The 26,696-nt window shown below is 62.1% G+C and overlaps 1 protein-coding gene across 5 annotated transcripts; it reads right to left on the reverse strand.

Annotated features, from left to right (window-relative positions):
• Positions 1–3,172: 3,172 nt before the first annotated feature.
• LOC102029816 (keratin, type I cytoskeletal 19) lies at positions 3,173–26,480 on the reverse strand. 5 transcript variants are annotated; one of them, XM_013519185.1, is made up of 9 exons: positions 26,057–26,480; positions 18,301–18,480; positions 17,541–17,623; positions 17,268–17,424; positions 16,736–16,897; positions 16,508–16,633; positions 16,195–16,415; positions 15,795–15,820; positions 14,925–15,305 (listed from the first exon to the last, which is right to left on the reverse strand). In XM_013519185.1, the coding sequence occupies exons 1-9, from the start codon at positions 26,306–26,308 to the stop codon at positions 15,199–15,201; spliced, it is 1,314 nt and encodes a 437-aa protein (XP_013374639.1). In that variant the 5' UTR covers positions 26,309–26,480; the 3' UTR covers positions 14,925–15,198. The 5 variants fall into 5 exon arrangements, with proteins under 5 accessions (XP_005394463.1, XP_005394464.1, XP_013374639.1 ...); XM_005394406.2 differs by lacking the exons at positions 14,925–15,305; positions 15,795–15,820; positions 26,057–26,480 and adding exons at positions 3,173–3,484; positions 3,770–3,795 and having other exon boundaries at positions 18,301–19,008; XM_005394407.2 differs by lacking the exons at positions 14,925–15,305; positions 15,795–15,820; positions 16,195–16,415; ... (4 more) ...; positions 18,301–18,480; positions 26,057–26,480 and adding exons at positions 3,173–3,484; positions 3,770–3,795; positions 4,047–4,267; ... (3 more) ...; positions 5,162–5,244; positions 6,185–6,798.
• Positions 26,481–26,696: the final 216 nt, after the last annotated feature.

Below are 26,696 nucleotides of genomic sequence, written 5' to 3' on the forward strand. Positions count from 1 at the left end.
GCTCGCTCGCACCCGCGCCGCCGATGCAGAGGTGACTCAGCTGCGGTGGCGCGGCCGCCTGCTCGGCCCTGCAGCACAAGGAAGTTGCAGTGGGAGCCCAGGGAGGGGCGGTGCTGACCCCGCGGCAGGTCCATCGCTCTGCCGTCCCTCAGCACCCCCCCATGGTGAGGAAGGGGACAGGTGGAGTCCTGGTCACAAAGCCTCCCCCGCCTCCTGGGTCAGAGCGGGGTGCCCCTTCTCACAGCCCTGCCCCCCTCAGATGGGGCCTGCTGGGGACCACTGCAGTGTGGTTCTGAGTTGGGTTTAATATTAAGCAATTGGCTTGTCATGTTTACTCGTGAGCTGTCCGAAGCTTAGGCACCTGGCCTGCAGACAGGCAGCCGATTCATTGTCAATGAACCTCTGTGAGTCACTGGTCACCGCTGAGGCCTGCATTGGCCTGTGACACAGTGACGCCGCTAAAGACGAGATAAGGCCGCAGCTGAGGGCCTCTGGCTCCAACCCCCATTCACTTGAAAGAGACTGCAGCTGCAGGCCTCTCGCTCCTGCTGTGAAGGCCTTCCTGGAGATAACACAGTTCTCCTAAATTAACATACTGTGTTACTTGGAAAAGTCCTGCCCAGATTCCTGCCTTTTCTTGAGTATCCTCCTTTGTTTGTAAACCTAATAAATGCGGGCCACCCAGAGAAGCCCTGGGCTAACTCAGAGGATACTGGAGCTGTAAGAGAGTTAGTCCCTCCCGGTGCCCTGAAATCATTACATTGTCTGCGTTTATCTAAGCCTTCCTCGTCCACTCGCTTGCGAGACTGCAGGCCCGGTCAGCCTGCAATAACTTGGGGTTATTTAATCCGGTTTTCGATAGCGCCCAGCTTCTCAGCGTCCTCCCTCGGGTTGGGGAGAAGGGTCCGAGCGCCCACCAGGCCAAGGAAGGGTGCAGCCACGTCACCCTCCCACACAAAAGCCACCCTCTCACCCCAGGAGCACCCCACCCGTCTCAGAAGGCAGGGGCCACCCCGAGGGCCTCGGCTGGGGGCCAGGCCTGGATCAGGACCCGGGGCGCTCAGCTTTGAGGACCAGGCACTCGCTGCCTGGGGCCGGGCTCCTTTCCCCGTGCCCTCGGTGCGGGGTGCTTGCTGAGACCTTTCGCTCCCCGGAGCTCACGCCTGCTCGCTGCTCATTCCCCACCCCACCCCACCCCCGCCTATGGCATCCGGAGCATGAGGGTGCGGCTGAGCACTAAGCTGCCCCCGCCTGAAGGTCCCCAGTTAGAAAGAGAAGCAGGGACCAGCAGGGTGGTGCAGTGGAAGCGTGCTAGGCCCTTAACCCAGAGAAAGAGAAGCAGGGGTCATGACCACAGGTGCCATTTGCTGAGCATTTACTTTGTGCCAGGCACATAAAGGGAGAAGGGGCAGAGCCAGGAGGTAAGCCAGGCCTGGTGGCAGCAGACACTGCTTCTCACGGGGCCCTGGGGAGACCACAGAACACCTCCCTCCAGCCCTAAAACCCAGGGACAACCCGGGCAGCCCTGAGCAGCAGGTCCCCGCACCCCCTCCCACCCGCTCTTCCTCTGCTGAGCGCTGGCTGGGCCCCGTCTCCGGCAAGTTGCTTGGCCCCAGGTGCAGAAGTCACACCCCCGTCCCTTGGGGCGTGCTGCCAATGCTGGGGCTGGGGTGCACACAGGAGGACACCCACATGTGCCCTCCACTAGCAGAAGACTCTGCTTTGTCAGAAGGGCTATCTGCCTGCTTCTGAATCTTCAGTAAAAACCTGGTAAACAAAGCCGGGCGTGGTGGTGCACACCTGTAATCTCAGCACTTGGGAGGCTGAGGCAGGAGGATTGTTGTGAGGTCAAGACCACCCTGGGCTACAAAGTGAGCACAAGGCCAGCCTAAACTGTCTCAGAAAAAGACTAAAAAAAAAGAAAAAAAAAAAAACTGGTAAACAAAGAGGGGGTGCAGAGAGAAAGAGGAGGAGGAAGGTCAGATCAGACCAAGGTCATCCATGGAACAAGGACCCCAGACTGCAGCCTTGTACAGTTTGGGGTGCAGGATGTTGGGGTGCACTGGGGGGCTGGTGCAGGGGCAGGGCTGGTTGGAGGCGGGAAGGGCCAGATCCCCATCCTCTGGGCCAGTGAGGAGTGTGGGCTGTGAGCGGGGCACTGCGAGGACAGAGGGCGCGGCGCTTTGAGGGATCGACCCAGGGGGTGTGGTGTGGTCGGTGGGCAAGGCAGCCAGAAGCAGAGGCCAGGGACGCCAGTGAGTCAGACCCAGGGGACACCGTGGCTATGGGGACACCATCCCTGGGAGGACTCGGAGAGAACAGAGGGACAGAAGGGCCCAAGACGCTGCCACCTTGGTGTGGGTCTGCAGGTCGTCCATCGTGGGGAGGAGGCAGGGAAGTCTCTGGACTTGGGGTTTAGGGGGAGATTCCTGCGTGCTGTGGGGAAGCCGAGGGGCTGCACGCTGAGGGGCTTCACCGGCGACCCGGGCTCGGGACCTATCATCACACAGGGAATTGGACCCATGGGGCCATCCAGGATGGCCTGGGGTGAGTGGGCAGTGAGGAGACACTGTCAGCCATCTAGGGCAGATGCCAGGGGTCACACTGGTGCGCAGGGGGTGGGCAAGGCCGGGGGGCCGGGACTCAGAGAGAGGGCGTGGGGTCGGGCAGGCTGAGGCCCCTCAGTGAGTCCCAAGCTGGTCCCCCAAGTGGTCAGGAGTGGCAGGACCTCGGGGTGCGCTGGAGGACAGAGGGACAGAGCCCTCGACCACAGGGAGCCATCAGCCCGGAAGGGGCCAGTGCTCAGGAGTTGGGAGGTACGGGGGCTGGCATGGTGTCCCCCTTGGCGGCCCCTCACACCCTGTGCAGCGGCCTCTGTCGTGTCCCATCCCCCCACCCCCCGCCCCGCTGCACCCCACTGCTGTCTCTGATGCTGAGCACCCAAAGGGTGGAGAAGCAGCTCAGGGGCTCTGCTTTGTCCCCGGTAAGGTCCACTGGTCCACACTTGCTGGGGACCACTATTTCCCAGTATCTGCCGCTCCGAGGCAGTGTCCTTCCCCAGCAAGAAGCCCTGTCCCCGGCAGTGCCACACTAACTGCCCCGCCCGGCTGTACCCGGCTCACCCCCAGCCCCACATCAGGGCTACCCTCAGAAACCAAGCCAGAGTCAGAAATACGCTTGCAAGCAGGCAGGAAGCTTTATTGGATTATCTGCTCTTTTTACAAGAGAAGTTGAGAAATCACAGAGCGGGCAGCGTGGAATGGGGAGGGGGAGGGGAGGGCCCCTCCTCAGGGGTACCAGGGCGGGAGTGGGGGCTGGGCCTCAGCAGTGCCCCTCAGTCCTGCAGGGCAGCCCCAGCTGTCCCTGAGGCAGAAGGGAGTGAGCTAAAACCTGCGGACGTCAGACACACGTCGAGGGGAGGAGGAGGAGGGGGAGCCAGAGCCGGAGACGTTAGAGGTGGTGCTGGCACTGTAGCTGCCACTTCCTGGGACACAGAGGGGACAAGGGATGCTCAGGCTGGAGAAGACCCACCTCAGGCCAGGCCGGGGTCCCGGGGGTCCCCAAGCTCCTGAATAGTCAGAGGTGCGTGGATGGGAACTGTCTTACTGTCTCCCAGGGAGACAACCCCCGAGGCAGTCTGGTGGCTCTCTGGGGCACAGCCATCATTGTGGAAAGAGGTGAGGTGTCCACCCTGGCTCCCCCCGCTCCCCTCCACCGGCCCAGCCCCTCCCCCCAGGAACCCAGAGGTCCCCCTGGAAGCTGCTCCTACCTGCAGAGGAGGCCGAGACGTTCAACCTGAAAGGGCAGAGAGAGAGCCGTGAGCAAAGGAGCAAGGACAGGGCCACCACTTGGAGACCCGCTGTGGACAGGGTCTGTTTGCCTGCCTTGTCCCTCTGTCCCTCTGAGAGCCCTCGGGAGAAGGGGCCATTAGCGGTCCCGGACTCAGGGCGTCTGCGGAAGCTCTGACCTCCCGTGCGGTTCCCTCGCCCCGTCCTCCCTGAGCGCACGCTGTCTTTGCGGCTTTGCAGCCTCCCGCTGAGACCGACCTGGAGTCCTGGCCCTCCAGCAGGCTGCGGTAGGTGGCGATCTCCTGCTCCAGCCGCGTCTTGATGTCCAGCAGCATCTTGTACTCCTGGTTCTGGCACTCCATCTCGCTGCGCAGCTCACTCAGCTGCGCCTCGATGCTGCTGATGAGCCCCTGGATCTGCTGCAGCTGCAGGGCGTAGCGGCACTCGGTCTCCGCCAAGGTGCTCTCCAGCCCGGCTTTCTGGAGGGACGGAGAGGACAAAGTCACGCCGGGGGCAGACCCGAGGGAAGCCTGGAGGCGGCGGCTGCTGGGTGAGCGCGGCGGGTACCATGCTCAGCTGCGACTGCAGCTCGATCTCCAGCCCCTGCAGCGTGCGCCGCAGCTCCGTGATCTCCGTCTTGCTGGTCTGGATCATCTCCGTGTTGGAGGCCACCTCCTTGTTCAGCTCTGCGCTCTGGAAGCCAAGCAAGAGGAGATGAGGGAGGAGCCGGGGCCGCACCAGCCTGCGCCACCTCGGCCACGCGGGGTAGGAGGGCCCACCTTGCTCTGGAACCAGGCCTCGGCATCCCTGCGGTTCTTCTCCGCCATGGCCTCGTACTGCTCCCTCATCTCGGCCAGCACGCGGGTCAGGTCCACGCCCGGGGCCGCGTCCATCTCCACGGTGACCTGGCCGGCCACCTGCTTGCCGAACTCCTTCATCTCCTGTGGGGGTGGACAGGAAGACCGTGAGGCGCCCTGTCCTCTCCGTGGCTCTGAGCTGTCCCTTCTCACCAGATGCGATCAGCCACCCCCCCCCCACCTCCTCGTGGTTCTTCTTCATGTAGGCCAGCTCCTCGTTCAGGCTCTCGATCTGCATCTCCAGGTCGGTCTTGGACAGGGTCAGCTCGTCCAGCACCCTGCGCAGCCCGTTGATGTCGGCCTCCACGCTCTGGCGCAGGGCCAGCTCGTTCTCGTACCTACAGCATTAAAATCACGTTTGAAAGAAGCAAGATGTAGCTGACACTGCACACACCCCCACACACACATGCTGGGCTCTGCGACTTCTCTAAGATCTCCCCACAGGCCGCCAGCCCCCATCACCACACTATGCGCATCTAGAAGACCGCCCAGCAAGAACGCGGGGCGTGAACTCACTTGAGCCTGAAATCGTCGGCAGCCAGCCTAGCATTGTCGATCTCCAGGATGACCCGGTTGTTCTCAGTGGTGGCTGCCAGGATCTACAACATGCAGAAGAAGGGGACCTCTGGAGCACCCCACGCTTGGGAAGCAGCGAGGGCCGAGCTGTAGTCCCCCTGTCCTTGAGCAGGGACAAAGCACCTGTCTCTGGGCTCAGTTCCTCCTCTATAGAGTGAGGATGGGACTGCTCTGTCCTATCCCTTTAGCGTTTGCTGTCTGTTCAGGGTGGGGGTCCTGGATGAGCCCTTCAGGGGACCCACACCACTGAGCTCGTCTCTGGGTGCCTGCAGCCTCAGGCCTGCCACCTAGCCAGGCTGCTAGCTCCTTCAGATCAGAAGAGACGCGGTGTCACAGATTTTTAGTAATCTCTCTCAGGCTGGCCTCACAGCTGAGCACAGGGAAAACCCAGCAACAGTTCCCACGCAGTGGAGTTTCTTGCCCAAACCCCCGGGAGCCCGAGCCCCCTCGCCGGGGCTCAGACCAGGGTTGTGGATCTCTACTCCAATAAACTGGGGTCTCAGAGCGAGGGACAACCCTTGCCCCAAGCATCAGGCCCAGCCAGAACCTCTGTCTATTTCTCCTCCACTTAGTCTTCACCAAGGAGAATGAGAGTTTCAGCGGTTCCCCCCAAAATAGTCATCCCCAGCACAAGGCATGAACATGTCTTCCCTTCCCCACTGATTTCAGTCATTCGTGGCGGCTTTCAAACTGCCACGTTCCCAAAGAGCTCAGCGGCTCGGGGTGATAGAGATGGAGTCATGCTTCGCTCAGAAGCCATACAAATTGTTGACACAAAGAGCAGCATCAGAGAACAGGAATAACGGGAGAAAGCAAATTTGGGGCATAAGAAAGCCCCTCGGGGCAAAGGCTCTCGGAAGTGGACTCGGGACTCTGCCCCGCTGGGATGCCCCTGCGTGTCTGACCTTGGAGGCCTTGTGCTGCCCCAAGAGCCCGTCTCCACCTCAGAGAGAGAGCGCTCACCTTGGCCCGGAGCTCGTCGATGGTCTTGTAGTAGGGGCTGTAGTCCCGCTCCGGGCTGGCCGGGCTCTGCTTCTGGTACCAGTCCCGGATCTTCACCTCCAGGTCGGCGTTGGCCGCCTCCAGGGCCCGCACCTTGTCCAGGTAGGAGGCCAGGCGGTCGTTGAGGTTCTGCATGGTGATCTTCTCATTGCCCGAGAGGAGGCCGCCATCACCACTGCCAAAATCGCCGAAGCCCCCGAAGCTACCGCCACCGTAGCTACCACCGAAACCCCCGCCAAAGCCTCCGCCGAAGCCTCCTCCGAAGCCGCTGCCGGCCCCTCCACCAAAACCGCAGCTCATGCCTCCCCCGTAGCCTCCAGCCGAGCCTCCGGAGGCGAACCGGGTGGAACAGGTAGAGAAGCTGCGGCCTCCTCCCAGCTGGCAGGAGCCGCCCCCGAAGCCACCTCCGTAGCTGGTGGAGGAGCTCTGCAGGCGACAGCTCATGTTGAGGACGAGAGGAGAGCAGGAGCAGACAGGAGCTGAGCTGGGCTTCGTCGGCCGAGGACAGTGGCTCTTCCCCGGCACGGACGCCTTTTATGCACCCTCCTCAGGGTGGGACATCTCTCCTCCCCTCTCCACCTCTGACCCGGTGCCAGGTACACTTCGTTTCCCACAAGCCCAGTTAGCTCTGATCTGCAGGGTGGGTTGTGTCTTTTGGGGTGGCTTTTTTTTAAATCCTTAACAAAAGAGATGATTCAGAGGGCGCAGCGCTCTGCCTGAGTCTGCCCTCTGACAGCTGAGTTCTCACCTCTTGCAAGGAGCCCTTTCTGCAGGCATCAGCCCCACCCCGGCTAAGCATGGGGACAGCGTGGGGGTCCGGAGGAAGCGGTGACTACGAAGTGGCCCTGTGTCTGGCGGGGTCCCCGCAGCCCCGGACGCCCTCCTTTCTCTCTCTCCAAGTCTTGGCTGGAATGTCCTGGGTCCCGCTTAGCGCTTGGTCTGTGTCACGCTCGGATGACAGGCGTTGGTCTTATAAAATCAACTGCCTTGAACATGTTTAGGCTGACAAAGAAACGGCCCCGAGACTGTCAGAAAAATACACAGTGGCGGGGGCTTCTGGGGACCCTGGGGGCAGTGAAGCAGAGCTGGGGAAACTGAGGCACGGGAAGAGGACCTGGCCCTGCTAATGTTCTGACAGCCCTTCTCTGACGTGGGCCCCAGGCAACGTTTTTCACCCACTGTCATCTCAGCTGCCCCATGAGGTGTGTCCTCTCTCACCCCACGCCTTAAGGGAAGCCTCAGAGCTGGACCCCCAGTCTGGTCCTCTCTGACACGAAGGCTCATTTTAAGTATGTTCTTCATGCAGTAAGATGCACACACCACAAGGACGCGGCCCGATGTGTGTCTGCCCGTGCATGCCCTGTGTAAGCAGCACTGCCCAGCCTTCTACCAGCTCCTGGTGCAGCGCCTTCGCTCGGTTACCCACAACCCGTCCTCCGCATCACAGCCCCTCCAGCTCCGTCCGCAGGGGGCCCTTCAGAGCTTCCCGGGCTGGACCACACCTGGCAATACCTGGAGACAGTTTCATTGTCACAAGCAGGGGTTGCTCCGGGTAAGGAGAGAGAGAGACCCTACACAGGCAGGCCCACAGCAAAGGGTTTTAGGCCCAGAAGTCAGCGGTGCTGAGATTGAGGAGCCTGGACCCCACCTGGCCATGGGTTTACTCTTCCATGACGCTCCCTGCTGGAAGGACACAGCCACAGAAAAAGACGGTCTCATGGTGTCTGAGCAGGGCCCCCATGACACCTGGCTTTGTTCTCGAGTATCCGACTGCTAGGAGGATGTGGCCCACGTCTGTCCCAGGGTCCTGACTGTGGACCCAGGGTGTGACTGGGACCCTCAGGGGCTGCATAGTGACACTGCCACAGGAGGCCTCACTGTTCAGGCTGGAGGGAAGAATAGGGGAGACCTTCGCAGGAGGATGGAGGCCAGGGCTCCCCGTCCCCATGCACCCCAGGGCCAGTGGCTGTGGATCCTGCTCCAGAGAAAGGTTCGTGCCCAGGGCAGCTACCAGGGCCAGCAGGCTGGGCAGAGGTGGGGAGGCACCTGCACCAGGCTGCCTTGGAACCCCCTTCGCTGAGTCAGCAAGGCCAGGACCAAGACCTGCGTCAGGGCTTTGGAGCCCTTTGTGCTCCGAGGAGGGAAGCGGGCTTGTGTCCACCCAGTGGGTGGGTGCCAGCACAGGGAGGGAGCCGGGGCGAGCGCGGTGCCCTAACACGGCAGAGAGGCCGGGCTTTGGCTGACCCCGGCCGGCCCTGCCCAGCCTTCCACCCCAGAAAAGGTGTGATTCAGCCCAAAGCAGAAGCTCTGGAGGATCAAAAATGACAAAGAGGTGATTAATGGAACCTGCTAGGCCTAGGGTGACAATGCTCCATGTTCCAGGGCTGATGAGCAGGTTAGGGCCAACGCCTCTCCTCCTGGAGGAACAATGTGGCCAGTCCTGCAGAGCCTGGCAGGACAAACACGCCACGGCCGCTCCTCCCGGGGTCAGGCCGGCCTCACCCTCGGAGCACTGCACCTTCCTTGAACTCAGGGAACCGTGGGGACACAGCCAGCCCTCCGGGAGGAGGCCCATCACAGACCCATCCTGGGGACCACATCCCCATACCCTGCCTGGGACAACAGGAATAGTGCTGGCCTGTGGTAAGCATCCCTCTTTGCTTTTAGGCAAAATAAGACCAAATTTAGACTCCCTGCTGCTAACCTGGAAGGAGAGAGAAACCTACATTTGCAGCTTTACCGGCCTCCCAAGAGGAGGGGCTTTTCAACCACACAAGAAATAACAAAAGAAGCAACAAATGGGATTACACCAGGCTAAAAATCTTCTGGGGCTGGGGATATAGCTCAGTGGCACAAGCGCCAGCCTGGCAAGCACAAGGTTCTGAGTTCGATTCCAAGCACAAAAAAAAAAGCCTTCTTCACAGCAAAAGAATCCATCAGTAGAGTGAAGGGACAACCCGCAGAGTGAGGAGAAGATTTTTCCAGCCGCTCCTCAGACTGAGGACAGATATCTAAAATGTACAAAGAACTCAAAAAAATTAAACCACCTAAAAATGAAAAACCCCGTCAAGAGATGGGCAGGAGAAGTGGACAGACTCTTTGCAGAGGAAGAAATACGCAAAAACATGCTCAACATCTCTGGCCATTAGAGAAACGCAAATTAGAACAGTGCCAGATTCCATCTTTCTCTGGAAATCATGGCAGTCATTAGGAAAAGAAGCTGTAACAGAGGCTGGCGAGGCTGAGGTGAAAAGGGGCCCTCCTGCGTTGCTGGTGGGGATGCAAAGCAGGACAGCCATCATGGAAGTCAGTGTGGGGCTTTCTCAAAGAACTGGCATTAGAAATTCCGTAGACCCAGGGATCCCCCTCTCTGTGTCTTCCCCAGAGAGCGTAAGCGATCACGCTACAGCGACACATGCGCACCAGTGTCCACAGCAGCACAGCTGGCGAGAGCTGGGTCCTGGAAGCAGCCTGTGCACCCGTCCCCAGATGGCTGGGTAGTGTATAGAATGGAATACTACTTGGCCATAAAGAATGACACCGTTGAGACATCTGTAGGAAAATGGATGCAGCTGGGAAACATAATGTTACGTGAAATCAACCAGAAGGGCGAGCCTAAGTACTGAATGGTGTCTCTCATTTGAGAGACACAAGGTACAAAAAGACTGATAAAGGATGGATAGCAGGGGACAACGGTGGGTCTCTTGCACCTGGAAAGTGGACCAAGGGAACAAGGGTGAGGGAGCAGGAGGGGAAATGAGTAATAAAGATGTGCCATGCACAGGAAGCCCGTAGACCCAATTTGTGCAAACCCTATGCGCCATAACATGAGCTAGGACAAATGATAGCAGCAAGGATGAAAAATGGGCAGGGGAACCGGAGGAGGAGAGGGGAGCAGGGGAGGGAAAGGGCATTTTACAAAGAAGAGCCAGGTGTAGTGGCACACGCCCGTAATCCCAGCACTCAGGAGGCTGAGACAGCAGGATCCTTGCAAGTTCAAGACCCGCCTGGGCTACAAAGTGAGCTCAAGGCCAGCCTGAACTGCATAGCGAGACCCTGTCTCAAAAAGACAAAAATAAAAAGAAGAAAGAAGCAAGGTGTCACACGTACGTGTAACCTTTCCCAAAGATAGGAACTACAGGAACTGCAAACATGTGCAAATAAAATTAAAAATTAAAGAAAAGAGGAAGGGTTTTTAGCTCTGTGTTTTAGATGAGACAGCTGAGGTGACAGGGAAGACAAGTCACCTGCCTAAGGACATCACGAAATCAAAACATCCACATCGGGCTGCCAGGTGTGGTGGCACAAGATTGCAATCCCAGCACTCAGGAGGCTGAGGCAGGAAAATCGCCATGAGTTTGAGGCCAGTCTGGGCAACATAGTGAGATGTGGTCTCAAAATAAGTTTACCTCTGGGCTCTGGCTCCCTCTCCCCCAGCTCCTGGTGCCTTGGCAGCCTTGCTGTGACTGCTGGGTATTTTATTCAGTGATACCATGTTTGCTATAAAACGTGTCTATTTGGGATCTTCAGCCTGGGCTCCCAGCATAGGCCTCCCAAAACCCTTAGTAATTTCATGAGCCACGGGACACTGAGGGCAGCTTGTGTTCTAACGCTTGGTCTTTGGCCCCAGAGCTCCGAACCCCTTGGAATTTCCCGGACACAGAGCATCTCTGGTTCTAAGGAGGTGTTGCTTGGTGTCGGCTGCTGGTCACAGAATGACCTCCAGCTTCCCCCCCCTCCCCCACCTTCCAGGAAAGGGGGAGCGCTGGAGATTGAATTCCTCACGGAGTGCACTTGTGTGACAACTGAACCGAGGAAGGGGGTCACAGAACCTGTGACAGTGGCCAAGTTGGACAGATGTTGCGGCCAGCCGAGAACTTAGAGGTGGCAGTCAGCATGGGACGTGGGAGCCACCCTGGGGCGCCTGTCCTCGCCCTGGTGCGGGAATGGAACTGACCTGTGGATACCCCACTGGTGTCAGAGAACTGTGGCCGCGGGGAGAAACCCACGTGTCGGGTCACAGAGGTGCTCTGTGCTGCGCACGGGGAGAGGAAAGCCGTCTAGCTTTGCTGCAACCACAGCCTGTGTGTGCCGAGAGATGATAAAAATCACCCTCACTGACGTTCACTGAACTCTGTTAGACACTGCCTGCACGGGCTTATTTCAGAACAACCTGACTGTTTTTATACCCTTTTATCAGACGAGGAAACCGAGGCCCAGAGAGGTGAAATACACTGTCCAAATTTACGAGCTCAACTGCATCAACTGCGTCAAAGGCAAGATTCGAACCTCTAGCTCCGGGTCTGCAGCCTAGCTGCTGCCTATAAAGCGACTTTCAGGCAGTGACAGCACCACTCCCACCCAGGCAAGAGTGTCCTCTTTCAGATCCTCCCAGCACCCCAGGCCTGGTCCGTGGCCCACACCCCAGGCCAGCCTGAGCACTGTGTGCCCCGGGCTGGGCTCCAGGGTCGGGGCTCAGGGGAGGGAAGCCCTCCGCGCAGCACACCAGAGCCGCAGTTAGCCGGGGGACGTCCCCTCCGGTCCTGTCCTGCATGGGGAGTTCCGTGTGGGGTCAGGCTCCTCCCCGCATCCTCCCCGGAGCACAAGGGGCCCAGGGCTCAGGGCAGCTGACCCCGCCTCCTGAAGGACTCCGGATGCCCACTTGGAGGGGTCTCTCTTGCAGCAGACTCCCCGGACAACCGGCCCGGCCTTCTTGGCAGCCCCTCCCCGGAGAGGCCGGCCTGATACCACAGAAATCACCGCACACGGCCCAAAGCCCCAGGTCCTTACACGTCGGCCGTCCCAGCCCCGAAATCCCTTTGTCATCACCCAGGGCCCCTCCAAAACCCGAGCAGATCAACCAAGGCTTTAGATGAGGTGAACCTGAATTGCAGTCCCCACCTGCCACCAAATTCCTGTGTGACCTTCGATTGCACAACCTGCCGGAGCCTCCCTGGCAGCAGCTGGGAGACAGGCGTCAGAGGAGTTTGGACTTGAGGCTCTCAGTACCTGGCACTTGGAGGGCGCCCCGGGGCCGGTTACCTCCCTCACCCGGGAAGAAACACGAGCTCGGTGTGGCTGGGTGGCCGGTCCGAGAGCCCTCCAGGTCCCCGCCCTGTAATGACGCACAGCCCAGCTTCCTTCTCTCTCCGATCCTCGCAGCTGACGCGGGGCCCACAGTGACCGGACAAATGACACTCGGTGCTTTCCTATCTCGTGTCCCCTGCTGGCCTTAGGTCCTCCGAAGACAGGATCTTTGCTGAATGTCACTCCAGATTCTGCTCTGAGCACAGGGGAGCCCTTGGCTATGGTCTGAGCGGCAGTTTCCGGGTCGCTCTGGCTCCTCTGGCAGGTGACAAGACCGGCAAACGGGAGGGACAGCCAGCGGGGCCCCGCAGCCCCGGTCCCGGGATAAGAGCTGTTGTGCTGAGCTAATCCTCCCTGTGCTGCCCGCGGCCCGTGCAGCGGGCACACGCCCGACAGAACAAACCATTGAGAGCCACATCTCAGGCAGGGGAGCCCGGGAGGAGCAGGTTCAAGTACTCCTAAGCACCTGTGCTGCGATGTAGCCGAGCCCACGGGGCCCCGTCACAGACCCAGGGCACAGAGGGTCCCACGGGCACCTTGCAGTCACCCTGTCCAGCCAGCCTGCACAGTTTACAGGTGGGGAAACTGAGACCCGGGGAGGGGAGGCGGTGGCAGGCTGCCCTGTGCCTGATCTGGGAAGCCCGGCTAGAGCAGGGGACACTCCCAGGACCTGATCTCCAGGCCCAAAGCCACCCTCTGTGGGGAGGCTGAGGCAGCATGCGGGAGCCGGATTGGCTGGAAACGGAGCCTGGCCTCAGCCGGGGTGTGGCGGGGTGGCAGAAGGGGTGCCGGCTCTGCCCAGAGGATTTAAGGGCTCTGCAAGGCGTGCACCTTCCCCGGGCGCAGGCGGCTCACTCCAGGATCAGGCCGGGGCCCTCTCTGTCCAGGGATCCCGGCAGCAGCGGGCACTTTGCAGACACAGAGGCGGCTCCCCTTCCTACCCCAACCCGGGGTCTGCACCCAGAGAGTGCGTGCAGGTGTGGCCTCCCTGGGCCTGCTGAAGATGCTTTTTTTGGAAACTAGAGGCGGCTCTGCAGAGGCCTGAGACCTCTCCAAAGAGGCCCAGGGGACCAGGAGGCAGAGCAGCCAGCAGGCTGCCAGGGGCTTAGATCAGAGCCGGGCCAGTCCCGGGACGTGGGGGACACAGCGGCCCATGAGTGAGCTTAACCCACGCCCCGGGGAGGCAAGATTAGCTGTGAGCATGGTGCTTTTGGTGGCAAAGGCTGACTACACTTGAATAGGCTGCCCCAGATTCAGATCAGCACGGCCTGCAAAGAAAGGGGTGCAGGGGCCAGGGTGCAGCTGTGTGTGTGTGTGGCCCAGGCCTCCACCCCCAGCACAGGGAGGAAGGAACAGAGAGGCAAAGGACAGAAAGGAAGAAGGAAGGCAGGAAGACAGGGAGGGAGGTGCTGTGGCTTTAGCCACCTCGGGACATCAAGGAAAAATCCAGGATCTGGATCGGAGGGAGCCATCCGGGACCCCGTTTCTAGCTGTGAGCTCAACCTCTCCAGGCCTGGGTTTCCACCACAGCCCGCCTGTGGGGTGCCCGGCCCAGGCCTGCCTGTCATGAGTGACCCCGGGACCTCCCGGCTGTGTGCCCAGGAGCCATTCTCCTCCGGTCTCCCCATGAGGACCCCAGGGCCGGGGGCAGGGCTGTGCCCAGAGGGCACACAGCGACCCTCTCAGCAAAGTCAGACTCTCCGGAGAGCAGAGGCCCCACCTGCTCTTCCCAGCAGCGCTACCAAACTGGTTCTCCCTCCTGTCCCCCTCCTGGCCCCAGGGCCCCCAGGCCAGGCCCCGCCCAGCTGTTCACACAGCTCCCTTCCTCCTTCCTGTTCAGGCTATGAATCCTGGAGCTCAGAGAATCCTGCCCCAGATCAGAGGCCACAGCCAGGAGGGGGTGAACATTGGCGCTCCAACTGGGGAGACACAGATGGGGAGATGCTGGGGACCGGGAGGACTGGAGGGGAAGGAGTTGGGAAAATCAGGGAGGGCTTCCTGGGGTCAGTGTCTCCCCGCTGGGTGCTTCAAGTACTCTTTGGGAGGTGTCAGCTTCAGCTCTATAGGGGGCAGAGATGGACGCCGGCCGGCCACCCCGCCAGGCTAGGAAGGAGGGTGGCCCAGGCAGCACACAGGTGACAGCAGAAGCCAGGCAGGTCCCGCGTGGGCTGTGGAGGGCATGGCCAGGGGTCCCAGAATGAGCCCCGGTCCGGGGGTCTGTGAGGCCTGGCAGCCCTGCTGCTTACTGTCACCTGGGCAAGTGCTCACTTCCCCAGCTCCGGGGTCCTCTCCTGACCCTGGCCAGCGACAGTGGTACTAAATGGAAGTGTGGACAAGTGTGCCCAACGCAGTGCCAGCCCCGCACCTCGGCGCCATCGGTCCCTGGGCTCACAATCATCAGCCCTGCGGCGTTCTGGCTGGGTGCACCAGCCTGCCCTAGGGACCACGCCAGCCCCACGTTGTGGGTCCCCGGGGAGAGTCAGGCGGAAGAACAGTGCTGGGTTTGCCCCAGGGTTCAGGGCCCTGATGCTCCAAAGAACGAATTCCTTGTGGGAAGAAGTCAGCGTAGGGACCCAGGGCCCCCCAGCAAGAGTACTGCAACAGTGCCAAAGGATGTTTGTGAAAGGAAAAGCAAAACTTTATTGTGGGAGCAGATGCGGCACGCGGGAGCCATGACCCTAGCCAGCTGCTGCTTGCACCCCAAAGAAGGTGGGGAGTGCAGGGCAGGGACAGAGAGCACAGAAAGCTGTGGACCAGGGGACATGCGTCAGCCAGGCATCTCTGAAGACAGGGACCGGAGGATGGCCGCCTCCCACCCACTCTGGCCAGTCCCCCACTCGGCCCTGGGGGACAGGAGTGGCGGGGGCCGATCCTCCTGTGCGGGGCACTCAGACATCTCTCTTGTGGGAGGAAAGCACCTTGCCGTCCACCGACTCCTCCACTTTGATGCGGAAATTGCTGCTGCCACCGCCACTGCCACCGCCTCCCAGGACGGCTACAGAAAGAAGGAGCACCCTTGAGCCTGGGGACCCCTCCTCAGGCTCCCATGGCGGTCAGGACCCAGGTTGGGCTCTGGGGAAAGTGGCGGAGGAGGGGCACTGGCCAGCGTCCTCCAAGCTGCAGGAGGCCGGGCGTAGAATTACTCAGTTACTCCTCAATCACTTGGGCTGCCCGAGGTGAGCCCAGGTGCTGCCCGAGGTGAGCCCAGGTGCTGCTTTTAGGCTGCAGCTGAGCTGCACCTGAGCGGGCACAGCCGGGGCCTCTCACCCTCTGGGCATAAAGGCAGGGCCAGGCCGGAGCCCAGCCCTGAACACAGCCTGCTCACCCCGCAGGGTTCTCAGGCCCCAGGAGACGCCCCTGGGGAAGCGTGCGTCCAGGGAGGGGCTCCCCAGCCCCCAGGGATGTCTGGTCTCTTTCCTCTTCTCCTGCACCCCACAACTCCACTCCCCACCCCACCTGCGCAGGCGGAGGGAAGCCTTCCTACCTTCGCGGGTGCCGACGCCAGCCATCCTGAAAGAGGGAAGCAGATGTCAGCAGAGGGCCGAGGCACCCATCCTCCTGAAGGGAGCCGTGGGTGGCCATGCAGCCCCCTCCAGCCCCGCCCCACCTCTCGCCGGGCTCCGTAGGGGCTGAACATCCCGCTGGCTCATCAGACCTCAGAGCACTGCAGGCAGCTGCTGCTCTGGAGCTCCTCATCCGAGCTCTAAACCCTAGAGACCACACCCCCAGCTCCCCCACTGCAAAAGAAGCACAGCCTACCACAGAAGTGTGCAGAGTCCGTACCTCAGCTCCTAGTCCAGACCCCGGGCCCGCGTCTGGGGACTGCCCTGCTGTCCCTGTGAGCTGACCCCGCACTCCGGCCCCAGACAGCGCCCCGTGCCTACCTGGCGTCCTGGCCCTCCAGCAGGCTGCGGTAGGTGGCGATCTCCTGCTCCAGCCGCGTCTTGATGTCCAGCAGCATGTTGTACTCCTGGCTCTGCTGCTCCATCTCGCAGCGCAGCTGGGCCAGCTGCTCCTCCAAGCCCCCGATGAGCCCCTGGATCTGCTGCAGCTGCGTGGCGTAGCGGCACTCCGTCTCCGCCAGCGAGCTCTCCAGCCCGGCTTTCTGGAGGGGGCAGAGTCACAAACGGGCACATCAGGCTACACAGGAAGCCGCAGAGGGCGCAAGGTGGGGAGTCTGGTGGGAGCGGCGGGTACCATGCTCAGCTGCGACTGCAGCTCGATCTCCAGCCCCTGCAGCGTGCGCCGCAGCTCCGTGACCTCCGTCTTGCTGGTCTGGATCATCTCTGTGTTGGAGGCCACCTCCTTGTTCAGCTCCTCCGTCTGTGGGACACACACACGCAGCATGAGCCCCACCAGAGTTCTCAGAGAACCTGGAGGGGGCCCTGGCAGGGTGTGGGGGGCGGGAGAGGGGGAGCCGCCCACCTTGCTGAAGAACCAGGCCTCGGCATCCCTGCGGTTCTTCTCCGCGACGGCCTCGTACTGCTCCCTCATCTCGGCCAGCACGCGGGTCAGGTCCACGCCCGGGGCCGCGTCCATCTCCACGGTGACCTGGCCGGCCAGCTGGCTGCCGAACTCCTTCATCTCCTGCGGGGCAGGGAGGCCCGTTAGAAAGGACCCAGTCATAGCTCTATCCCTCACCCAGGATGGGACCTCGGTTTACCACGCCCACCCTGACCCCTGCCTCTCGTGGCACAAGAAGAGGCTGGGTCACACGGGTCCTGTGGGTGTGTAGATCTCTCTCCTGCTCTCTGTCCCACCGAGGGAGGCCCTGAGACAGCCGGAAGCTCAGGAGGCAGAGTTCACACCTGGCCTGGCCTCGGTCCCCATCCCCGGAGGACAGCACCGCCGCCTGTCTGGTTTTCTCAGAGGGACAGCATGTCCACACCCTTGGCCAGCTATGCAGCAGCGCTTGGGCCCAGTCTTCCCCCTGTCCCGCAGCCCCTGAGCCGCTCACCTCCTCATGGTTCTTCTTCAGGAAGGCCAGCTCCTCGTTCAGGCTCTCGATCTGCATCTCCAGGTCGGTCTTGGCCAGGGTCAGCTCGTCCAGCACCCTGCGCAGCCCGTTGATGTCGGCCTCCACTGTCTGGCGCAGGTTCAGCTCATGCTCGTACCTGGGAAGACAGAAGGAGGTCGGGAGGGGCCAGGTGAAGGGGTCTGGGCGCTGAGCAGGCCAGGAAGCCGAGTAAAAGGGCAACGTCGGAGGGGGAGGGTGCGCAAGGGTGCTCACTTGAGCCTGAAGTCGTCGGCAGCCAGCCTGGCATTGTCGATCTCCAGGATGACCCGGGAGTTGTCGATGGCACCAGCCAGGATCTGCGGGAAGCAGAGAGTTGTGCCCAAGGACTGGCGCCCCCGCTGCTCCCAGCCCTGAGCCAAAGGCCGGAACCCTGACCAACAGCCTCGTCCACCTCTGCACCATGGCTCAGAGAGACCCAGAGACACCCAGCCTGGCCCCAGGCCACCCTCACTGTAGCTTCAGGGGCTACCCCTGTCTCTAGGGAGTGGGAGACCATGGAGGCGGCAGTGGCTGGGGCCCGAGGGGGACTGGCATGTCCGGGGGTGGGCACATGAGCCCGGACAAGGGAGCTCTCGGGACGCCCAGTCAGCCTCGCAAGCTGGTGCCCACAAGCGAGAGGGAGGACAGGGCAGTGAGTCCCCAGGTGTCCCCTACATCCCGAAGGCGCTTTCTGCGTGGAAGCTATCCTTGAAGGGTCAGGCATGTGGTCCTGGCGTTCAGGGCGCAGGAGGCCACATCGAGGCTCAGTCTTCCCGCAGTGGGCAGGGGCCGGGGCAGGGGCTCTCTAGCGTTCCCCACCTGCGCCCTCGCCGGCACCGCTGAGCGGAACAGCTGCGCACCACGAGTGTGCGGCGATCACAGGACAGCGGCCCTCCCCCGAGCAGGAAGGACGCCCCCAGCCGGCGGTCAGCGGTCAGCACCCAGCCTGCCCTGGGAGCCACCTGTGCCCCGCACTCCCGCAGGTGCAGCTCACCTTGTCCCGGAGCTCTTCGATCTCCTTGAAGTAGCGGCTGTAGTCCCGCTCCGGGCTGGCCGGGCTCTGCTTCTGGTACCAGTCTCGGATCTTCACCTCTAGCTCGCCGTTGGCCGCCTCCAGCGCGCGCACCTTGTCCAGGTAGGAGGCCAGGCGGTCGTTGAGGTTCTGCATGGTCACCTTCTCGTTGCCAGTGAGGAGGCCGCCATCACCACCGCCAAAATCACCAAAGCCGCCACCGAAACCCCCACCCAAGCCGCCTCCAAAACCACCTCCGAAACCTCCGCCGAAACCGCCACCTGCCCCGCCACCGAAGCCGCAGCCCGCGCCACCCCCATAGCCCCCTCCCAACCCCGAGGAGACGAACCTAGCAGAAGAAGCTGAAATACCGCGGCTTCCACCTCCACCATACAGGCTGCCCCCACCAAAGCCGCCACCGCCCCCGGCCCGGAGCGAGCCCCCTCGGGTGGAGCAGCCCCCAAAGGTGGAGGAAGAACTCTGCAGAAACGTGGTCGCCATGGCCAGGAAGCGGGCGTCGGTCCTCGGCAGGCACGAGAGAGGAGGGCAGGGGATGGCGCTGAGGAGGATTCAGGTCTCGGCGGCCTGGCCGCCCCCCGGCCTGGGGCTCCTTATGTACCCCTCGGAGGGCTGTGGGCGGCTCCTCCGCTGGACGGGCGCCAGCCCTGCCCCAGAGCACAGCAGCCTGCACACCTCCACGTGGCTCCCTACGGTTCTTCTTTTCTTCTTTTTTTTAATGCAACAAAAGAGATGATTCAGAGTTAATGGCGCTTTGCCCGGGGCCATGGATTTAACACTTGGATTGCAGGTTCCTCTCTCTGTCGCTCTGTCCGTGAGAAAGAGCTGCTCACAGGCGGTCCCCAGCCTCCGCCCACCCATCCCCGGCCCGTTAGAGTGGTGAGGCCGGGCTTGGCTGCCCCAGCCCGTGAGCCTGCCCCAGGGAGGGAGGGCAGCCGCCCGCACTCGGCATCCCTGGCCCCGCTCTCCCCCCTCACAGGCCTCGGGACTCGAGGACAGATGTAGGGACCCACGGGACCGGGCAGCCTGCCCGGGGCACCAACGCCCTCTCCTCCTCCTCGTGCCCCTCCACCTCCTGCACCCCAGCCCCCGCCCCAGCCCTGGCTGGCTCACAGGCGCCTTGGGGCTCGGGCTGACAGGGGGCTGATGGATGAGCTGCCACCTGCCAACCGCACATGTCCCTGAACCTCTGCCCGTGCGGGCGGCTCAGGGCAGCCCTCCGCAGATAAGGCTGGGGAGATTCCAGGAAGCCCCTGCCTTCCCACACAGGCGTGTCGCAGCTCAGCGGGGCCGGATTAACACCGCCTCCCACCACTAGCGCAGCAGGCTGCGGAGGGAGGCAACAGGGAGGACGGGCGGGCAGGCGGAGGGCACCAGGGACCTCAAGGCCAAGGCGTATTGTCCCACAGATGGAGATTGCTCCTGGCCAGGGGCTGTGATGGAAGGAGTCCTCCAGGCCCGTGTTCAAGCCCTGCCTTTCTGATGACAGCCCTGGGGATTGAACCCAGGGTCTTCACACTGAGCTACATCCCTGGCCCTTTCTTATTTTTCATTTTGAGATAGGAGCTTACTAAATCACCAAGTTGCCCAGGCTGGGATCAAAGTTGCCATCCTCCTGTCTCAGCCTCCCAAAGAGCTGAGATGACAGCTATGTGCCACGGCATCCCCGGCTGGACCTGCTGTATTGTGAGGCTGTTCACTCACTTCCAGGCAAGCCCTAAGGCCAAAGGCCACATCCTGCCCCTGCCCCTGCCCCTGCCCCTGCCCCTGCCCCTGCCCCTTCGGCTCCTGTTGACTGAGGGGGTGATGGCGAGCTGCTTTTTCCGATGTCCAAGGACCCAGCCAGGACGGGCTACATCCCTGGACATCAGAACACACCCTGCCCTGTGAGCCTTTTGTGACCTTAGACTGCCCATCTGCCCATAACTGACGCCCGCTGGACAATACAGGCGGTCTTGTTTTGAACTCACTATGTAGCTCCAGCTGGCCTCAACTCCTAGCGATCCTCCTGCCTCAGCCTCCCAAGTGCTGGGATGACAGGCCTGCAACATCAGCGGCTAGTTTCTGTTGTTACCTACCAGATGGAGAGCCCCCATCCCCTCTAATCCCGTGACGCAGAGGACGGCCCCTGCCCACATCTCACAAAGAACGAAATCAGGACCAAGAGAGGGGAGGCCATCACATTAGCGCAGGACAGCTCAGCTAGCAAGGGGGCAGGAGACAGCTCCCTCCCTCGACCCCGAGATCCTGCGTCTCCGTGGGCGCCTGGCTGGGTGCAGAGAAGCAGCCGCAGGCAAGTGCTGGACCGACACAGTGGAGCACTTATTGTCTGGCGGGTGGGAAGGCGCTGCCTCTCTGAAAGAAAAATAATCAAACCCAACCCGCCAGCTCATTAGGCTTCTGCAGACGCCTGGGCCCCAGCACTGAGACAGGGCGAGACTCCATCCCGGGAGGGCACGGGGCCACCGCGCCCCACTCCGCTCCGCACTCTCAGGACCTTCCGAGCTCCTCGGCGCAGGCCGAGGATGGCAGCTGCCCCGGGCCGGCCGCGCCAGGGCCTCCTCGCTGGCGCCCGGCCCTCGCGTCTCTGCCCGAGCTGGGCCCTCCCTCCTGGGGCCGAGAACGAGCTGGCTGGGCTCCGCCCTTCACACTGACCCCAGCCCCAGGCTACCTGGAGCCCAGGAGCTGGGAACAGACAGAGGGCTCGGTCCCTCCTTTCCCACGCACCAGGTGTGCCTGTGTCAGGTGCCCTCTCCCGAGCCTCAATTTACCAATCAGCAAAATGGAAATAACCCTGGCCCCAAGACGGAGCAAGGTGACGGAAAGGAAACGCCCTATGCACTGGCAGAGCCGCAGGGGCCTGGGCAATGGAAAGACCCCGGCCCCCGCCCCTCCCGGCTGTCCTGGGGCCGACGCGGCTCCCAGACTGAGCTGAACAAAGCCCGGCTTCATTCCCACACCCGCCGACTGGGGCCCAGCCGCCTCGCCACCTGTGGGGCCCAGACCCCGCCCCAGGCACATTCCAGTGCCCGGGGCCCGGGGAGGGTTTCGCTGTGACAAGGGAGGCTTTCACGGCAGGGACAAGGAGCCCTGGGTGTCCCGGCCGGGCCGCAGCCAGGCTCTGCCACCGGCCCCACGCCTTGCCGAACGCAAGTGGATGAAGGGGCCGGGCAAGAACTGGGCTCTGGGTCCCCCGGCTGCGACCAGCCTGAGATTTGGAGCCGGACAAGGCTCCTGCCGGGACCCACAGGGCTGTGGAGGAAATGGTGCCCCCTTCAGACCAGCGTGAGGTGACAAGAGCCGGCACAGGGCCCTGGCAGAGCTGTCACAGGGAAACTCCTGTTTTATACTTTTTGCCACGCTGAGGACTGAACCCAGGGCCTTGGCCCCACCTACCTCCCTGCTCTTCTTGTATTTTTTATTTTGAGATAGGGTCTCCCTAAATTAGCCAGGCTGGGTCTGAACTTGCCATCCTGCCTCAGCCTCCCAGAGTGCGGGGACTGCAGGTGTGCGCCCCACCCCCACCCCAGGTCACAGGGAGATTGGTGAGGGCACCCTGCATCCCTGCTGAGGGGCCCTGCCTTATGGCAGCCTCTTATTACCCCAAGGGCCCGCAGTGCCAGGAAGCTGGGACTTTATTCTTTTGCCTGCCCAGGGAGGCCCAGACAAGCCAGGCCAGGCCAAGAGGAGGCTTGTGGGGGAGGCCCGGGTCACAGCTGGGTCCCTTTCCTGGCTTGGGGCCCAGCTAAGGGCTGGCGGGTGCCAGGGGTTTTGGTGTTAGCGCAGGCAACCATAGCTGGCTAGGAGAGCCGCGCCAGCAGGAGCCACTCCCGGGGATCCCAGGGCACAGGTGGAAACTTTAGGGGACCACCCGGGAAGGGGTGACCCCGCGAGCTGGGCTTCTTGCTCTGCCTGCACCTAGGGATCATTACCCAGCCTGGAACAAGTACTTAACCTCTCTGAGCGTGTTTCCTAATGTATAAAATACAGCCCATGCCACCTTTTCGGGTTTTGATTAAATAGCATGTGAGTATGCACCATTACACACACACACACACACACACACACACACAGGGAAGTACAAGCAAAAGAGAACTGAACCTGGATCCATTTCAAACCTCACCTTTGCCATGTATTAGAGCAGTTACCAAACCACTTCACCTCCCTAAACCTCGGTTTGCCTGTCTGTAAAATGGACACAATTGGTGCTTCTTTCACAGGTTAAATAAATGAAGGCTTGTCATGCCAACAGGAATTGTCACTAGGGCAAAGGGGTGGAGGGCCCTCCCTTGCCTTTCCTGGGACAGGGTGGAATTCGGTTCAGATAAACCTCAAGGCGGAGCCCTGACCCACCCACCTCTCCACGGGTTGCAATAAACCAAATCTTTCCTCCTTGGGCCATCAAGTTTTATTGGGAAGCTGGGCAGGGCAAGGTCAAAGGCGCGTCCTTCTGGATGCCCAGGAACAGCTTTCTACAGGAGGACAGGGGCCCGGTGCCCAGGCACCACCCGCTCAGCTGGCCACTCAGACGGCCTTGGGGCCGGGCAGGTTGTTGTAGTGGGCGTCCTGGCCCTCGAGCAGGCTGCGGTAGGTGGCGATCTCCTGCTCCAGCCGCGACTTGATGCCCATGAGCTGCTGGTACTCCAGGTTCTGGCGCTCGGTATCCGCACGCACGTCGCTCAGCTGGGCCTCGATGCTGCTGATCAGAGCCTGGATCTGCGCCAGCTGGGCTCCGAACCGCGCCTCGGTCTCCGCCAGGGTGCCCTCCAGGGCGGCTTTCTGTGGTGAGGCAGGGAGGAGGGCAGGGCACCGTGACTCAGCAGAGCGAGATGCCCAGAGAGGGCTTGGGCACGGCCACCCGCCAGGCTGCCCACAGCTGCGAACGTCCCGGGGGCGGGGGCAACGCACCATGCTCAGCTGCGACTGCAGCTCGATCTCCAGCCCCTGCAGCGTGCGCCGCAGGTCTGTGACCTCCGTCCTGCTGACCTCGAGCTGCTCGGTGTGGCCAGCGACCTCCCGGGTCAGCTCCTCAGACTGGGACCAGAGGGGAGAGGAAAGGATGAGCGCAGTCAGGGCTTTGTGTGTGTGTGGGGGGGGGCAACACCAAGCCTTCTCCCCGCCACCCCCACCCCGGGGTGCCGCTTGCCCTTCGTACCCGGCTGGTGAACCAGGCCTCGGCGTCCTTCCTGTTCTTCTCGGCCATGACCTCGTATTGGCTCCTCATGTCACTCAGGATCTTGGCGAGGTCGGTGCCTGGGGCGGAATCCACCTCCACACTGACCTGGCCACCCACCTGGCTCCGCAGGGCACTGACTTCCTGGAAAGGGGCAGAAGTGGGCATGCCAGGGCCCGCACCTGTAGGGCCTGGGCCAGGTGACCCCCCCTTCCTGTACCCCCCAAGGGCAAAGGGCACGGATTTTCAGGGATCAGCGTCAAGGAGCAGATAGACCGGGTCCCCACTGTCCCCCGCTGGATCCCTAGGAGCCCTCAGCATCACCCAGGGTCACACTGAGGGTGAACAGAAGGCCCAGCCGCCCCCACCTCCTCGTGGTTCTTCTTCAGGTAGGCCAGCTCCTCCTTCAGGCCCTCGATCTGCATCTCCAGGTCGGTCCTGGCCAGGGTCAGCTCGTCCAGCACCCTGCGCAGCCCGTTGATGTCGGCCTCCACGCTCAGGCGCAGGGCCTGCTCCGTCTCGAACCTTTCGGAGGAACCGTGGCGGTCAGGCTGGCATTGGCGCTGCAGCTCTGCGCCCTCCCCACCTGCCTGGGCTCCCCTCCCATAGCTCAAGGCAGTCACTCACTTGGTCCGGAAGTCGTCGGCAGCCAGACGGGCATTGTCGATCTGCAGGACGATCTTGGAGTTCTCAATGGTGGCTCCGAGAATCTGGACGCAGAAGGCGGGAGATTGGCATCTGCTGGGCACACCAGCACTGCCCACCCCCTGCGCCCACTCCCTAGGCACATGGCGATGCCCACTGGCATGCTCTCTGGAGTCAGGCTATGCCCGGGAGCTGGGCATAGTGCCAGTGGGGTCAGCAGGGAGGCCTGGGGAGGACATCTGAACCCAGTGCCCAGGGACACTCTCCATGGCCCAGAGGGGTCTACACACCAGACGGGATAGGAGGGGGCTGACACCTCACTCTGCACCCGCCTCTTCCGAGCACGTTCTGCCCTCAGGAAAAGGAGCCCGTTCTGTGCCAGGTGCTCAGACCCGGCTCTGTTAAGCCTGTGGGCACCCAGGGTGCAGAGCTGGGAATCTGCCGAGCCACCCCAGTCTGAGACCGCGTGGCCTGCGGGGACAGTCACACCCCCTGGCCCACCGCTGAGGGCAGGGCTGAGTCACAGCTCACTCACTGGGGCACCCGGGGTAATCCGCAGAGCGTTGAGGAGAGCAGATGGAAGAAACTGTGTGCGCGTGTATGCACGTGTGCACGCCCGTGTGCACGCCCTCACGTACGTGAGGGAATGGGAGCGAGAGGGCGCTGAGGTTCTGGGTCCCTACGGAAATGTTTGCTTTCTGTTTGGGTATTGTTGGTAGTGGTAGTGGAGATTGAACTGCTGCTGCTTGGTAAGCACTCTACTGCTGAGCTACACCCCCAGCCCGTGTAATGGGTTTCTCATTGTAGACCACATTTTAAACATTTTGATAAGCACTACTCCAGCTGGGGTGTTTGGTTTGGTTTTCTGAGACAGTCTCACTGTGTAGTCCAGGCCGTCCCTGAACTTGAGGTGATTCTCCTGCCTCAGCCTCCTGAGTACTGGAAATACAAGAGTACACCACCACACACAGCTCGATACAGGGTTGCTAACACCGCTAGCTCTCCCTCTTCCTGTATGGTGGGGGCTGTGACCGCCCTTCGAGCAGAAGGGCCCATTGGAGCTTGTGGCTGATACCCCAGGGAGCTACTGGCTCTGGAGCTCCTGCAGCTCCAGGGCAGGGATCTGTGCAGCCAAGGTGCGGCCTCTGCCCTGTCCCTCACTCCCCCTACATTGGGGCCACATGGGCTCTCCCACTCTGCCCAGTGTGTGTGTGTGTGTGTGTGTGTGTGTGTGTGTATGTATGTATGTGTGCGTACACACTAGGGATTGAACCCAAGGCCTTTGCACTGAGCTACACCCCCAGCCCCATTTATTTTATTTTGATACAGGATCTCCGTGAGTTCCCCAGGCAGAACTGGAACTTGCCATCCTCCTGCCTCAGCCTCCCAGAGTGCTGGGATTAATTACTCTTCAGCCTAAGTGGCTGGGGAGGAGTGGGAGGAGACCAAACCCTGCCTGAAGGAAACCCAACCTGAGGAAGGAATGCAGGGGTCGACCCCAGAGTCCCAGGGTCAGATCTGGGGCAGGGTGAACCAGACCCTCCCAGGCCAAGCTCTTGCCCCTTGCTGCGCCCCTGGGCATCCCCCTAGGTGGCCCAGGACGTGTCCCACCTGGCCCCTCCCCTGACCCCCCTACTTGCCCCCCGCGCCCCTCCCCACCCCACATCCTGGCGGTGCGCGCGCAGTCCCCAAGGTGCCCGCGCCCCGCCGCCCACCGCTGCCCACCTTGTCGCGCAGGTCCTGGATGGTCTTGTAGTAGTGGCTGTGGTCGCGGGTCGGCCCGGGGCCCTGCTTCTGGTACCAGTCTCGGATCTTGAGCTCCAGGTCGCCGTTGGCCGCCTCCAGCGCGCGCACCTTGTCCAGGTAGGAGGCCAGGCGGTCGTTGAGGTTCTGCATGGTCACCTTCTCATCGCCGCCCAGCAGCGTGTCCTGCCCGGCCATCCCGCCCACGAAGCCGCCCCCGTAGCCCCCCGCGCCCGAGGACACGAAGCGCGCGGAGGACACGGACACTCCGCGGCCCCCGGAGCCGCCGTGGATGCTGGGCGCGCGCAAGGCGCCCCCCGCCCCAAAGCGCACGGAGCCGCCGCCCAGGCCCCCGAGGGACGGAGTGACCGAGGACTGGCGGGAGGTCTGGCGGTAGCTGTAGGAGGTCATGGCGAGCGGAGGACACGGACAGGAGCGACCGAGCGGCGGCGACCAGAGCTGCACGGCAGGAGTGGCGAGGCCCGCACCTGGCGCCTTTTATGCCAAAGGCCTCGGAGGGGGTGGGGTCGGGTGGACCTCTGGGGCCTGAGGAATTTGCAGGCTGCGAGGGCAAACGCGCGCTGTCCCCATTGGTCACCTCCCGGCGCCCCTCCCCGCCCCGCGCCCTTCCCGCCCCTCGAAGCTGCGGGGCGCCTGCCCCTTGACTGGCTCTCCACGGCCCCCCTCGCCCTTCCCCATCCTACACCCCCAGGAATTACAGCTCCTCCAAGATGAGGTCCTACAGTTCCCCCACCCCGCCTGTGACCCTGAGCGCCCCTTCCTCGTGAGCAGCATCAGC

This window comes from Chinchilla lanigera, unplaced genomic scaffold (genome assembly GCF_000276665.1).
Source record: "Chinchilla lanigera isolate Chin_1 unplaced genomic scaffold, ChiLan1.0 scaffold00050, whole genome shotgun sequence".
Taxonomy (NCBI): domain Eukaryota; kingdom Metazoa; phylum Chordata; class Mammalia; order Rodentia; family Chinchillidae; genus Chinchilla; species Chinchilla lanigera.